At 48.4% G+C, this 13,915-nt stretch overlaps 5 protein-coding genes across 5 annotated transcripts; 2 read left to right on the forward strand and 3 right to left on the reverse strand.

The window, feature by feature from the left end:
- Positions 1 to 1,364: 1,364 nt before the first annotated feature.
- Positions 1,365 to 2,573, forward strand: N7471_009186 (Semialdehyde dehydrogenase NAD-binding; the record flags this gene model as incomplete). Its single annotated transcript, XM_057281905.1, has 4 exons — positions 1,365 to 1,381; positions 1,431 to 1,636; positions 1,708 to 2,022; positions 2,077 to 2,573. The coding sequence occupies 4 exons, from the start codon at positions 1,365 to 1,367 to the stop codon at positions 2,571 to 2,573; spliced, it is 1,035 nt and encodes a 344-aa protein (XP_057132788.1).
- Positions 2,574 to 3,520: 947 nt separating this feature from the next.
- On the forward strand, positions 3,521 to 5,407 carry N7471_009187 (uncharacterized protein; the record flags this gene model as incomplete). The annotated part of the gene is made up of 4 exons (XM_057281906.1): positions 3,521 to 3,730; positions 3,781 to 3,856; positions 3,913 to 4,223; positions 4,274 to 5,407. The coding sequence occupies 4 exons, from the start codon at positions 3,521 to 3,523 to the stop codon at positions 5,405 to 5,407; spliced, it is 1,731 nt and encodes a 576-aa protein (XP_057132789.1).
- A 112-nt stretch (positions 5,408 to 5,519) lies between these two features.
- On the reverse strand, positions 5,520 to 5,981 carry N7471_009188 (uncharacterized protein; the record flags this gene model as incomplete). The annotated part of the gene is made up of 1 exon (XM_057281907.1): positions 5,520 to 5,981. One exon carries the CDS (start codon positions 5,979 to 5,981, stop codon positions 5,520 to 5,522), a length of 462 nt encoding a protein of 153 aa, XP_057132790.1.
- Positions 5,982 to 6,373: 392 nt separating this feature from the next.
- N7471_009189 (CDC5/polo family serine/threonine-protein kinase) lies at positions 6,374 to 9,927 on the reverse strand (the record flags this gene model as incomplete). The annotated part of the gene is made up of 3 exons (XM_057281908.1): positions 6,374 to 9,059; positions 9,114 to 9,556; positions 9,616 to 9,927. 3 exons carry the CDS (start codon positions 9,925 to 9,927, stop codon positions 6,374 to 6,376), a joined length of 3,441 nt encoding a protein of 1,146 aa, XP_057132791.1.
- Positions 9,928 to 11,819: 1,892 nt separating this feature from the next.
- On the reverse strand, positions 11,820 to 13,674 carry N7471_009190 (uncharacterized protein; the record flags this gene model as incomplete). The annotated part of the gene is made up of 4 exons (XM_057281909.1): positions 11,820 to 11,997; positions 12,050 to 12,161; positions 12,227 to 13,400; positions 13,450 to 13,674. 4 exons carry the CDS (start codon positions 13,672 to 13,674, stop codon positions 11,820 to 11,822), a joined length of 1,689 nt encoding a protein of 562 aa, XP_057132792.1.
- Between the last annotated feature and the right edge of the window lie 241 nt (positions 13,675 to 13,915).

Consider the following 13,915-nt stretch of genomic DNA (forward strand, 5'->3'; position numbering starts at 1 on the left):
TAGAAAGGAGGGATAGCATGGGAAGTTTTATAAGACTTCCTTCGCTTGAGATTTTGCCCTTAGTCCGAGTATGCTCTAGCAACTGACACGGCAGTAGGTGTGCATAGCCTCGTATTCGTATGTAGTTCCATTTACACGATCGGAAATCCCGGTGTGGGGAACAGTGTTTCCCCGCATTACATTCGGTACATTGTTGGCCGAGCTGTAGAGGCGTTTGGCAGGCAACTCTATTCACTAATAATAATGACCTCGGGAATACCCTTGGAACCCTAACTTTATTCCAACCTTGGAAGGTTCGGACGGATATCATACGAGCGGGGAGGGGTATTCATATTCGGAAGAATATTCGGCAAATGAGTATTCGTGTGCATCCCTACGTAGTTACCTCCCAACAGGAACAGTACAACAAGTTGTATAATTATTCGGGGATGTTAATTATCGGGAACAAAACTGGTTATGTCAGTCCTAGATATATTACATGAAGCATGCCTTGGGGATATTTATCCCATATATGCTGTCGAGGCTTTTTCAATTTACTTCAGGAACGATCTTCGACATGGGATATTTGCGACGATTATATCTAATAGTTTATTTCTCCTCATGGAGCCATACAATTTCAATTATGAACAGGCTTCTAAATTCAATAGTCTAGAACCGCTGGCGACATTTTAATTATGTCTTTTCAATTATCTTCCTATGTCTCTGATATATATTTTGATCAATACTCTTTCGTGTTTCTTTTATTATCTTTAGTAAACCCTTCCTAGCCCCTTGAAAGTACGAATATATAGTGGCTACTAGCTATATGACAGAAATAAGTGACCCATATTGTATAGGAACTAGAATGGTAATACCAAACTCACCAACTAATTGAAAATATGAAATTGACAACTTTGTAGGACACATTGAGAAAGAGTTATAACCAATCTGATGTGAGGAGTCAGATGCAGAGAGCAGGGCCCTAATCGCCCTCATAAAGCGGCGGTCCATATATGTGCGATGAAGCGAGAAAGCAAAAACAACAACGCCTCGACCAAATAGTAGGGACCAGCTGGCTAAAGCCGTCATTATATTATAAATCAAATATGATGTATATCTTCATCTCTAGGGCTCCCTGGCGCGGGCAAGATGGCAGCTTATAAATCAAATATTAGGCTGACTGCACAACTGCGGGGTTGATATATAAGAGAGAGAGATCAAAAGGTATCCCCCTTTTCCGATTGAAAAGCAATATCTAAAACGTGGAAAAGTTTTGTCTCTAAGGTTGGCTGACTCGATATATTTTGTGTGTTCTCAAGTATCCGACATTGCGGGGAACCTGTGACGTCGAGCCTCTCACTTTCAACCCCTTGAATATACACAAAATGACTAAATTGTTCATGTGAGAATCAGGCCTTACTTTATAAAACTCCGCTCTAATGACACCACAGAACCGGTGCAACGGGCTACATCGGCGGTGACTCCCTAGCCACGCTTGTCGCCAACCACCCAAAGTTCTCATATTCCGCCCTTGTTCGCAGCACGGAAAAGGCCGAACAGGTGAAGGCCCAGTACCCATTTGTTCGCATCGTAATCGGAGGCCTGGATGATTCAGCGTTGCTGGAGCGAGAAAGTGCCGCCGCGGACATCGTTCTGCGTAAGTATCCAACAAGACACTAATGCGAAAAGCACGATACTATCTGGGCCCAGCTTACCCCTGCGAAATAGACACTGCAGATGCGTCAGATCACATGGGAGCCGCAAAAGCCATCATTGCCGGTCTGGTAGCCGGCCACACCAAGGAAAACCCAGGCTACTTGCTACACACCGGAGGAACTGGCATCCTGACATGGGAGGATAGCGATAAGAACGAATACGGAAATAGAAGCGAGCATGTGTACAATGACTGGGGTGGAGTGGATGAATTACTCAATATGCCAGATCACGCATTTCATCGGAATGTCGACCAGCTCGTCCTTGATGCTGGAACCCAGCATGCCGATGTGCTTAAGACGGCCCTCGTTTGTCCACCTACGATCTACGGTACGCATTTACCAATATCAACGAATGAGAGCCCATTTACTCAATCTTCAGTAGGCAAAGGGCGAGGTCCAGTTAACCAGCATTCGCGTCAGGTATACGTATTAGCGAATATGACGCTCCGTCTTCAGAAGGGCCCGATAATCGGCGCCGGCCAGTCAATTTCGAACCACGTCCACATCCACGACCTAAGTGACGTATATGCTCTACTTGTCGACGCGGCGATTGCAGGCCGAACTGATGACGGCCTCTGGGGTCCTAAGGCCTACTACCTTACCGAAAATGGGGAACACTGCTGGGGTGAGCTAGCTAAAGCTACAGCAAAGGCAGCCGCGAAACTAGGGTACCTGCCCGAGGCAAAGACCGAGGAACTTGACCCCAAGAGCGCCCAGGAGTATGCAGGATATGAGTCTCTCAGTTGGGGGATGAACTCTCGTGGTCGCTCACAGCGGGCACGCGAGATCCTGGCATGGAATCCCTCACACCCCAGTCTGGTGGATGAACTACCGGAGATTGTTCGCGGCGAGTGGCAGCAACTGCAAAATGCTTCCTAGGATCTAACACGACTAGAGGTTGACATGTCTATTCATTTCGGGGCATGCAGTGATTGTTATTGATGGGTTTAATGTGAGAGAATGCGGGGTGCTTGGAGAGCTTTTGCTGGATCTTATACTCCCGATCAGCAGAGAAAGGGGAATTCGATGTGAGGTCTAGTTATTTAAATGCTGACCGAGGACATTTCAATCTGGCTAGATGCCAGATCTTCAGGATCAAGATATGTTTCAACCCTTGCTTGCGACAACCAAGCATTATGACCTGTTAGCGTGACACAAGTGTAAAGACGAGATATTTTGGAACTCATGGCTCAAATCGAGGCTCATTGTATTCAAAGTTCAGGCTCATAAGGTGTAGCAACATATTTCAGTCTCATGAAGTCAGCCGATGTAAGGATAGGGACGATTAAGATCCCACCAAATCAGCCTAGGCCATCAAAATCTCGACTAGAGGGCTACATGATCCCAAAAGAAGAAAGAGAATCCAACTTGATTAAATGACGCATAATCATGAAATTCATGCAATTACCCGGCCCCGACTGGTGAGACGGCGAGGAATTGTGCCGACTCTTGGCAAGCCAACTGGGCTGATGCGGCCGTATTCAAACCCCAACCAGGGTTATCGTGGAGACCCTTGAGATTAATCTCCCCGTGTAAAACATGAAAATTCAAGTCATACCCAGCGGAGTCGGGATTTTTGGATCACGACGGAGCAATATTTCGTCCTATTCTAAACTTTATATGGGTTCTTTCAAGGTTGTCAATTCCGCGTGGAGTGGACATGTATGATACTCGATGCTATTTATCTATCTACAATGCGAATCCTTATTTCATTTCCTTTTTTTTTCTTTCTTCTTTAATAGAAGCCCTATACCTAGTGGGCTCAATTCTTAACAATCTACCATCTTCCGACTGCTAGATTGTCATAGCCATCGTTGATCTTCGCCATGGCGGACTCGGATTTTCCATTCTATATACCCGGGAGGTCCGAATATGACGATAATAAGAGCAGAGCATCCACAGAGGTAAAACGGAGAAGAAAAGTCGACGAGGAGAAATTTGCTTTGGGTCGAAGGGGAATCCTAGTCTTCTTTACTTTGTCTGTTCTCACCTTGATGGCCGCTTTGGATGGGACATCGCTATCTGTTGCTCTACCTGTGAGTGCTTCAGCAAGACGATTTGATGTCTTGAAACTTACCAGACCCAGGAAATTGCAAAAGAACTCAACGGAACAGCCATCGAAGCATTCTGGAGTGGAACTTCGTTCCTGCTATGCTCGACAGGTAAGTGGTATTATCTTTCCACAACGATACGATCAACCCATTTACCATTGCCATAGTATTCCAACCAAGCTTCGCCTCCTTCTCAAATATTTTCGGCCGTCGACCAATGATCATCATCTCCCTCATATTCTTCTGTGTCGGTGCTGTAATCGCAGCAATTGCTAATAATTTCACCTACATGTTGATCGGCCGATCAATCCAAGGTGTCGGCGGAGGTGGCATTATATCCCTAAGTGAGGTCATCATAACTGATCTTGTCCCTCTACGATGGCGTGGTCAGTACTTCGGTATCCTGAGTGCAATGTGGAGTGTTGGATCCGTGACGGGGCCTATTCTTGGTGGTGGATTCTCCGAAAATGTGTCTTGGGTAATTTGGTCTGTGGTGAACCCGCAATTATCCATGCTAACTATGAGCAGAGATGGATTTTCTATATCAACTTCCCATTCATCGGAGTCGGCGGAATTCTCGTGATCCTATTCTTGAAGCTCAAGCTTGCTCCCAGTTCATTGGTCGAGAAGCTCCGTCGCATCGATTATTTCGGCACCGTCCTATTCGTCGGAAGCATGTCATCGTTCTTAATTCCACTCAGCTGGGGTGGTATTTCATACGACTGGAACTCGTGGCACACACTTGTACCTCTTTGTGTAGGAGGAGTCGGGCTGATCATTTTTGGATTCTACGAGACTTACTTCGCCATTGATCCAATTGTCCCGCCTGTAATATTCCAAAACCGCACGGCAATAGCTTCGTTCATTGGGAGTGTTTTGCAGGGTTTGATCTTATGGTGTGCCCTCTATTATCTCCCTCTGTATTATGAGGCAGTGAAGGAGTATAGTCCCATTATCTCGGGCGTTGCTCTCTTCCCCGAGACATTCACTGTGGCTCCGAGCGGGATGGTAGCTGGCATCCTGATTACGGTAACGGGCAGTTACCGATGGGCTATCTGGCTCGGATGGGCTTTGTCAACTATCGGACTGGGTTTGATGTGTCTGATCAAAGTGGACACCAGTATGCTTGGTTGGATCTTCCTCAATATCGTGCCCGGCCTTGGATTGGGTATACTTTTCCCATCTCTTGGTTATGCAGTGCAGGCCTCGGCGGACCCTGAGAACCTCGCTATTGCGGTTGCCATGTTTAGTTTCTTCCGTGCTCTTGGCCAAGCCATCGGTGTCGCTGTCGGTGGTGTTGTCTTCCAAAACCGCATGTTCACAAATATCTCGAGGTATTCTGCTCTGGCTCCTATGGCTGAGGCGTACAGCAAGGATGCCGCGGGGTTAGTCCAAGTCATCAAGTCGATGGCGGATGGCGCCGAAAAGGCCAATCTCAAGGAGGCGTACACGGACAGTCTACGGACAGTGTGGATAGTCTGCTGTGGGGTGTCTGCTGTGGCGATGGTGATTAGTCTGTTGACTGAACATTATGACCTTGACCGTGCATTGGAGACGAACCAAGGTCTTCGTGATGATAATGAGTCTATTAACAGTTTGAAGGACTTGGAGATGCGGACAGACCGGAGAATTGTTACAGAGCCTCGACCTTGGGCGTGGTAGTTGATGTTCTTTCTTGACATGATTGATGGAGGTTCTATAATGTACAAAGTAATGACATTTACTAATGTTGATAATTGAAGTCTTCACTCATATTAACAGACCGGTCTCTTGATCAAAGTCCAACTCGAATCAAAGTCTTGATATCTTCCCCTCTCTTCGCAGTCTCCCAGGCCTCGATGGCATCCCCAAAAGGCACGATCTTGGTGATGAGCGGCTTCAAATCAACCTTCCCCAACATCGCCATCTCCAATGCCAGCTTAAAATCCCCAGAGCAATACCTGAAACATTCCTTAACAGTAATCTCGTTCTCCAAGACTGTCGAAATAGCAAAATTGACATTCCCATTCCCCAACCCAGTCTGAACAAACGAGCCCCCAGCCCGAAGCGAATGAACCGCCGTCTGAAGGCACGGCTCGGCTCCAGCAGCCTCAATGGCAACATCAAACCCAGCGAGCCCAGCATCAGGTTCCGACACAGACCACTCAAGCTGCTTCCGCAACTCAGTAGCATTCTGTTCCACAGCCGATGATTCATGCGCAAGCTCAGTCGAGAACCGCACCTTGTCCGGCAACATCCAGTCCTCAGCAGAGGATGTTCTTAGGCCGTAGGGGGGAGGAATGGAACCTCGGAAGACATCCGACCAAGGCACAGCGAAGAAGCAGTACAATATTCGCTATTATTCCGGGTATAGAAAGGGGGTTTAAGCGTACGGGTTGCCAAGGTTGACAGTAACCACATGGAGCAGTGATATGAGACAGTGCAGGGCATGTACATTGCTGCAAGTATTCGAAAGAAACAAAAACAGTGTTGACCAAGGATTATCGACAACCTGGGATATTGGACTTCAAACATTCGTGATCTCGTTACACGAAAGTAAACATAAAGCATTACACCAGAAACAAAACAAGAGGTCGTGACATCATAAAGTGGACATGATAAATAGCAGAAAAGGAAGGCCAGATTCAATCAACGACCAAGTGCACGTAGCCGGTCTTTGAGTAGATCCATTTCTTTGTCGTATTCCATCTCAGCGGGAGCGCGCTTTGGCTCTCGGTCACTATCTTTGAGCATCATGGAGCGATAGTGACCATCGCCATCCGGTGCTCCGACAGTTACCCAGACAAACTTCGTTCCTGGGCTATTGGGCTGCGAACGCTCCTGCGTTCCTTGCCAGAACGCTTCATCGGGCATGGAATCATCAGCAGAAGAGGGGTCAATCGAGGGCGGACGACCCCCAAGTCGCCCGAACTTAATCCAAACTCTGAGGGTATCTTTGATGAAGGCGATTTTCTGAATGAAGGCGTTCGCATCCAGGATATCCCGGATACGGTCTTCGGTCGAATTGATAGAATCTCCGTTCGCAATGCTGAGGAATGTGGCAGCCTCGTCGGAGGCCACGGCCCGAGTGTCGAATCCTGCTGGGTGCATCTTGCCTTTTGCGGCGAAGAATCGAGCGGCGGAGGACGAGAGATGGTAGAAGTCGATCCAGGGGGATGAGCTACGGGTGCGGCCGGGCGATATCACTAGTTTTGTGTGGTCGGGGAAGTTGAACTGGAAGGCTCCGTCTCCAAAACCCCAGATGCCGACATTACCCAAGCGCTGGTAGAACTTGACAAACTGGGCACTGTTGTGTTCAGGCAGGTCTTCGTCCATGATACCTTCGTCGCCATGTCGACCAAGGGCTCCGATCATGTATTTACCAAACTGATCTACAAGCTTCATCCGCTTGATTTTCTCTGCATCGGCTCGTTCGAGCTCGGTTCCTGTGTTGGAGCGAATTCTCATCGCCTTAGAACTTTTGACATCGAAGAGTGAGGGCGGGATCAATGCTCGTCGGATGCCGCGACATCCTAGCAAATCATCGTCACGGTTCTCGTAGAACTCAACCGAGTTTCCAGTGCGAGGAACTAACTGATCAGCCTCGGAGTAGTAAATCGGTTGTTGTTTGCCATCTGCGACGCTACGCGCCTTTCGGCGGATGTGTCTCTCGCCATCTCGAACCACGACACTCGTCGCCGGCTGCCCGTTTTCTCCCTTGAAAACACATCCAACACTGCCATCATCGAGGACATACCCAATACCATAACGGTTGGTGTAATCGACCCATTTGATGACATAGGCATGAGGCTGTTTTCGCGCACCCCCTCTGCGCCTACTTGGTGCATGGTTGACCAGGTTGGTCAGCATGAGACGCAAGTCAGTGTTGACTTCGGTCAACGAAGTCCTGGGTAGAAGCTTGCAGGCATCTTCTGTGTGAAATAGAGGACTGAGCCCCAAACTAGAGCGTGCCCTGCCACCGGCCGTCTTGCTGTTAGACCGAGCAATACCATTGGAGTCTGATCGGCCAAGTACATTAGATTCAGCGGAAAACTTTGACTGTGCCAGTGAAGATCGAGCGGACTCTTCGATGGGGCTGTCTCTCCGTCTTTCGCCTCGTCCGACACTAGCGTTGAGGTCTGCTCTGGATGTAGACCGCAGGGATGTCTGGCGGGTGATCACGTTTCGCTCCTCAGGCCTGGCGGATGGTTGCCGTTCTCTGGTTGGAATGGAAGGCTGCATCAACTCCTGGTCAGCGGCTGCCAATCTGCGAGACTGAGAGCGTGTTTTGCCTACAGTCAAACCTGATGGCATGCTTGTGGATTTGGCTAATTGTGGAACAATATCCTTGTCCTTGCTACGCAGCGTCGTCGCTTGGGATGCAGATGCCATCCTTCGTGTCCGGATAGGACGCTCTGCCAGACCGCCAGTTGGTACGGCCACAGCGGAAAGAGGTTTTGGCTCGGCTTGTGGGATATCTCGATACGGCCTGGAGGATAGAACAGCGGGATCACTGATTCCAGGTGCCCTACGGGGAGAGATAGGGGGCACGCGGGCTTGCTGGCGTAGCGTTGCGGCATGGCTCTGGCCTTCCAATCGGCGCTGTTGAGCAGCGGCAAGGGCGGCATTGGTCCGTGATGCTGCCATAGGGTTGGGACGAATGGAAACACTCCGCTGTGACATAGTGCTGCTGTTAAGCATCGACTCCTCACTGCGGATGACCTTTCGGGAACTCTCCAGAAGACACCAGTCTCCTTCGAGATCATGGGGCCATCGGTAAACATAATCTGGCGATAAGGGTATTACGGGTCGTAGACCTCTGGAATCCTCCACATCACACTCAGAAAAGGCCGACTTCGAGCAGTTTCTCCCAACAGATTTCCGAGCCGTCCCGTCAGGCTTGCGTCCCACGCCGCAGAGTGAGTAGAAGGCGGCTTTGCAGGAATGATATCGCTGGGCGGGGTCGTCCACCTGGTACACATACGCGCGGAGCTTCTCATCAGAGTCCAAACCGTATCCACTTACCACAGAATCACCTTGAGGTGACGCATCCTTGAGCCATAGTGGCTTGTTGAATCGGCATGAGGGGTCCAGTTGACGAGGAATGCAACCATCGTACATGTTGAAGAATGGGTGCTCAACAATGTCGTCTGGGTCCGGTCGCTCCTCGTCCACTAGGTTCAAGCAACGGCTGACTAGGTCTTTTGCTTCCTCGGGGATGTAGTTGCTGGAGTCTGATTCCTTGGGCCAGACATATGTCAAGTTCTGGACTTTCTTGTAAACCTCATCTTGCGTCTTTGATTGGAAGGGTAAGTATCCGGCGAGCATGGCAAAGCTAGAATACTGGCATTAGTTCAACGACTTCGTCGTAATATCGCGGCGTTCTTACCATATTACACCCACGGACCAAATGTCAACTTTCTGTGTATGGCCACCTTTGCTCTTGTCCAAAACTTCGGGGGCGATATAGTTGGGTGTGCCGCATAGCGTATTCCGTCGCTTGGCATCCTTGTCGGACAAAATCATAGCCGCCAGACCAAAATCCCCAACCTTGATGTTCATGTTGTGATCGAGGAACAAATTTCCCATCTTCAGGTCACGATGAGCGACGAAACGTTTGTGTAGGTATTTCACCGCTGCGCAAAGCTGAATCATATACCGGCGGACTTCTGGCAAGCTGAGACAGCGTCGTTTCCGAAACATATCCATCACCGACCCATTCGGACATAACTCCAGGACCACATAGGTGCTAGATTCGAAAGCGAATGCGCGGTAGAACTGAACGATGAAAGGATGGCGCATTTTAGAGTGGATCTGGAGTTCGGTTCGAAACTGCGACAAGAATTTAGATACTGTCAAACGGTCTGTCTGTATCCGGAGGCTCGGCGTACCTTCTCCTCCATCTTTTTTTGGGGCATCTCTGACTTGACGACCTTCATGGCGTACACCCGGCCATTGCGAGCCAATGCACCCTCATAGCAAACAGCAAAACCGCCTTTCCCCAAGAATGCGCCTATTGAGTATCGCTCCCCGCCATCTTCAGGCTCTGAGACTATTGACGGTGGCGGATCGGCGTAGCTTTTGGACGTTGCAAGCTTTTGCTTGTTACTCGGAAGCACAGCATTTTTATCGAACGCTTTACGATCCATGGCCAGCTTCGGTTTGATCATCTGGTTCGTTGTGCGCGGGGAGAGGGCCTCCATTCTTGGCGAGTCGTCTTTTTATGGCAGGGAGGCGTGCAGCGGGGCGGGTATCGAGCGTGAAGATCATTAAAAACAGCGACCATGTGACGGTTTGCAAAAGGGTATCAAGTTCTGGCAATATTGGTATCCCTGCAACGATCAAGTCAGAATTCGCTCCACTGTCGGGAAGCCGAGGTCCCTCTCAGTTGAGAACAGAACATGGGAAATGAGAGATTGAACTTACCGAAATTCAAAGCGCTAAAGAAGCAAAACTGTACAGAGCTCGGAAAACAAATAACGGCGCCTCAATCGAGGGTTGGGGGAGGATGGAGAGTAGAAAGAGTCGGACCATAACAGTTTGCTCAAAACGGTAATCGATAAACACTGACCGTTGGCCCGTGAGGTCACGTGAGAGACGTTGGCCATCCCCATGCATTGTCCTTGATCGACACTTGTTTTCTGTATCAAATACCTACCCATGGACATCCTTTGTATGTAGCGTTATCTAATATGATTAAGATAAACCTTTTGGAAATAACTGTTCGGTTTCGATCTTGGTGCGTTGCTAGGGCTTTATATTTGGTTTATTGTGTTGCCGCGATATATTCCGGTTTGTTTACTCGACACCGAACCCTAAAAACTTATTTTGATAGTTGATATCTTGACAAACGTACCCTAGAAATGAATATGAAAGCTCAGTGTTCAGAAATTACTTCATATTCATAATACTCTTATGATTACCTACTCCTTAGAGATATATGTATGCAATTTCATAATGAGATTCGTGTGCCCGGGTGGGTATACTTGAGAGTGGATCCTACGGTAACCACTAAGGCAGCCACTTCATGTTGAGCGCCTTAGTTATGTTGTACGGAGTATACTTCGAGCGTAAGACCACTAGTCCTTGTTATTATCCGGGGATGTCTATATAAATCCCCTAAATAAATAAATAATAATTAGTACAAATAATCAAAAAGAAAAAAACAACTGACTTGAGCATTGCAATCATGTCATTTATATACGAGATGACAATATACTTGAGTTTGCAAGTATATATAGGATGGGATCCATGCGCTCCAGTCGTGAGATGTACTCAGGAACACTGTAAGCCAAAACAAAATGGCTGCGTAGAAATCATCTGCAAAGTACTGTTCATTGAGGTGGCTTCCTAACAGGGACTTCATATCTTCACCCAGGTGAGACCACATCCATGTCGCAATTTCGAAAGAATACTGGGTAGATCTCACTTCGATCTCACTTCGATCTCACTTCGATCTCACTGCTGGGCACATCGCAGTTCAGCTGGCTATGGTACGCAAGACGTTGTTATCTTTTGGTATATATATTCTCAGATTCACTTGATGGCAGCTCTGGAGGAGAGAAAATGAAAGAAGTGGAAAAGAAGAACCAGCGCGAGAGCTTGAAAAGACTCAAAAAAAAGCATGTGTAGTGCATGCTCGAGAGGTCAGCTCATCTGGCTACACAGTCTATATGTGCTTTGGCTGTGTCCTGCTTCGGGATTTGCATAACTGCATATATGTATAAAGGAATGCTTCCTTGATATTCTCATCTAATAACACATAGGCTTTCCACTAGAATGACGCCGAGCGCTAGTAGATATATGTGATAAAACTTGATAAGGGAGCGGAAAACAAGAGAGGAACCAAAATTGATTTCTGTCAAACGGGTTATACCCGCATGTACCTAGCAATTAAGGCCTGATATGGAGGGCACCAATGCAAGTAACCTGACACTGCATAGAGCCACGGAGGCAAAACAGAATGCCATGGATGTTGATATTATGTTAATTGAATATATTAGACTGGTTCAAGATCTATCACGTTTCATTATCTTGCCTCCAACTACAGAACCTCTCGAACAAAACAGGTAGTTTCCTATGGGTAGGAGGCATGTCAGCCCCAAAGAATATTCATCTTTGCCAATATGCTGTCTTTCTTGATCGGCACGTTATCTGGGTCATTGTTGGCTTCGTCTATCGCTTGTTGAACCGGTACCATCTTCAGAGGAAGAATCTCTGTCCGGCGGATCAACTTATAGCCTCCGTACGCAAAGAGGACGAGGGGAATGTCCCTAGTTCCAAGGTCAGTAGATTAAACTTAACGTCACAAAGAAGAAGACTCACAGATACGAAGAGACAAACGAGGCAGGGTCCCAATTTCCTGCCGTGAAAACTTCGAATCCTCCAGTCAGGAGAATCAGGACACAAGAGACCAACGCGAACCAGCTTGTGTATCCTTAATAATGTCAGTATTAGAATTTCTCAAGACTTGATCTGTTAAAACCAGACTGTGATACATACTGGTAATGCGATTATGCCACGGCAACTCCGTTGGTGATATGCCCTGTCTATCCAACGCTTGCAACAGACGAATATGGTTCAAAGCGATGGTGATCCACGAGACCAAGGTGCCAGCCGCGGTCAAGTCAACGAACCACCAGAAGACATTCATGGCGTTGTTGGAAACACACATGTAAGCCAGTAAGGAAAAGGCAACCTGCAGCAGCACACACATGTACGGCACTCCCCACTTGGAAGTGCGCAGGAATATCTTCGGAGCATGGCCCTTGATCGCAAGACCATATAAAGTTCTTGTTCCCGCCAGAATACTCTGGTTCGATGCAGACCACGCAGAAGTCAAGCATACGGCATTCACAACAGATGGAATAGCCTTGATACCTGCATCGCCGGCAGCAATGACGAACGGACTCGTAGCCGCAGTGCCAGAGTCTGAGCCAAGACGTTTATCGGCGCTGGAGACCAACATGCCAACAATCAGGACAGCGGCGACGTAGAAGATAGACACTCGTGCAAACACCCTTTTGCAGGCCTTGGGAATATTCTGTCGCGGGTTTTTTGTTTCAGCAGCAGCCATGGCCAAAGATTCCACACCTGCGAACGAGTAGACTGCATTGGTCATAACAGCCCAGAACCCGAGAAAGCGTCCCAAAGACCCAGTAGCAATATACTCAACGAACGGGCCGGGGTCTTTCCAGTAGTAGAAGCCCCGTCGGGGTACACCCGGCACACCACCGAGATCAATCACAAGTCCCAGAATGACCACGAAAATCACCAGCAGGATCTTGAGAATGGCGAAAATGAATTCGATCTCGCCATAGACGCGGATAAACGAGATGGCAACAACCACAGACACCACTATGAGGATAGTCACCCAGACGGCGGCATTGATATCCGTCCAGTACTGAATAAGGACCACGCTGGCGGAGATCTCACTCGGAACGCTGATAAAGCATCCATAAACAACATTCCAGCCGACCGCAAATGCCAGCGCGGGATCAACCAAAATCTCCGCGTGTCGCACAAAAGAACCAGTGACTGGTAGCAGGGCTGAGACTTCTCCCAGTGCAAATTGAATGCTGCAAACTACCAGGCCGATAAACAGGTAACCTAGCAAGGCACCCAGCGGACCACCGGTGGCGATTGAGCCACCCAGACCGAGGAAGAGACCTGTACCCTATATTAGGTCAGTCATAAAGTTACTGTCTTCACAAGGGTCTGCATACAATTGCACCCGCAATGGCAATCATCTGAATATGGCGCTGCCCCAGACCCCGGATCAAGCTTTGGCGTTCATACTGGGTAACGATCTGCCCGTCGTCGGCGATGGCAGCGCTCGATGGACCCGGCTGCGGGTTGAAGTGCTGATCTTCTACATCCTGAACATTTTGAACGATGTACCGACTGCCTGTCTTGGTAGAGCTCTCCTGGTCTTCGAATACCCCTGCCATGGCGTCGTTGCAGGAAAGGAAAAGCTACCAAACAGAAAATATTTCCGCGCTAGAGGGCCAAGTAGGCTAATCACACCATTTGAGTGGTCGATGAGGAGAGGCTAGTTTTTGCTTATCTGCCTAGGTGGGTTAAACCGAGCTTTCGCGTAACGAAAATTATATTAATGAGACATCGCTTCAGCCGAGGACCAAGTTGGGGGCCGCGGGGTATCAAGGGGTACCAAAGGGTTAAATGGAAATA

Source organism: Penicillium samsonianum (genome assembly GCF_028829775.1).
Source record: "Penicillium samsonianum strain IBT 33392 chromosome Unknown utg000005l_segment0_segment0, whole genome shotgun sequence".
Lineage (NCBI taxonomy): Eukaryota > Fungi > Ascomycota > Eurotiomycetes > Eurotiales > Aspergillaceae > Penicillium > Penicillium samsonianum.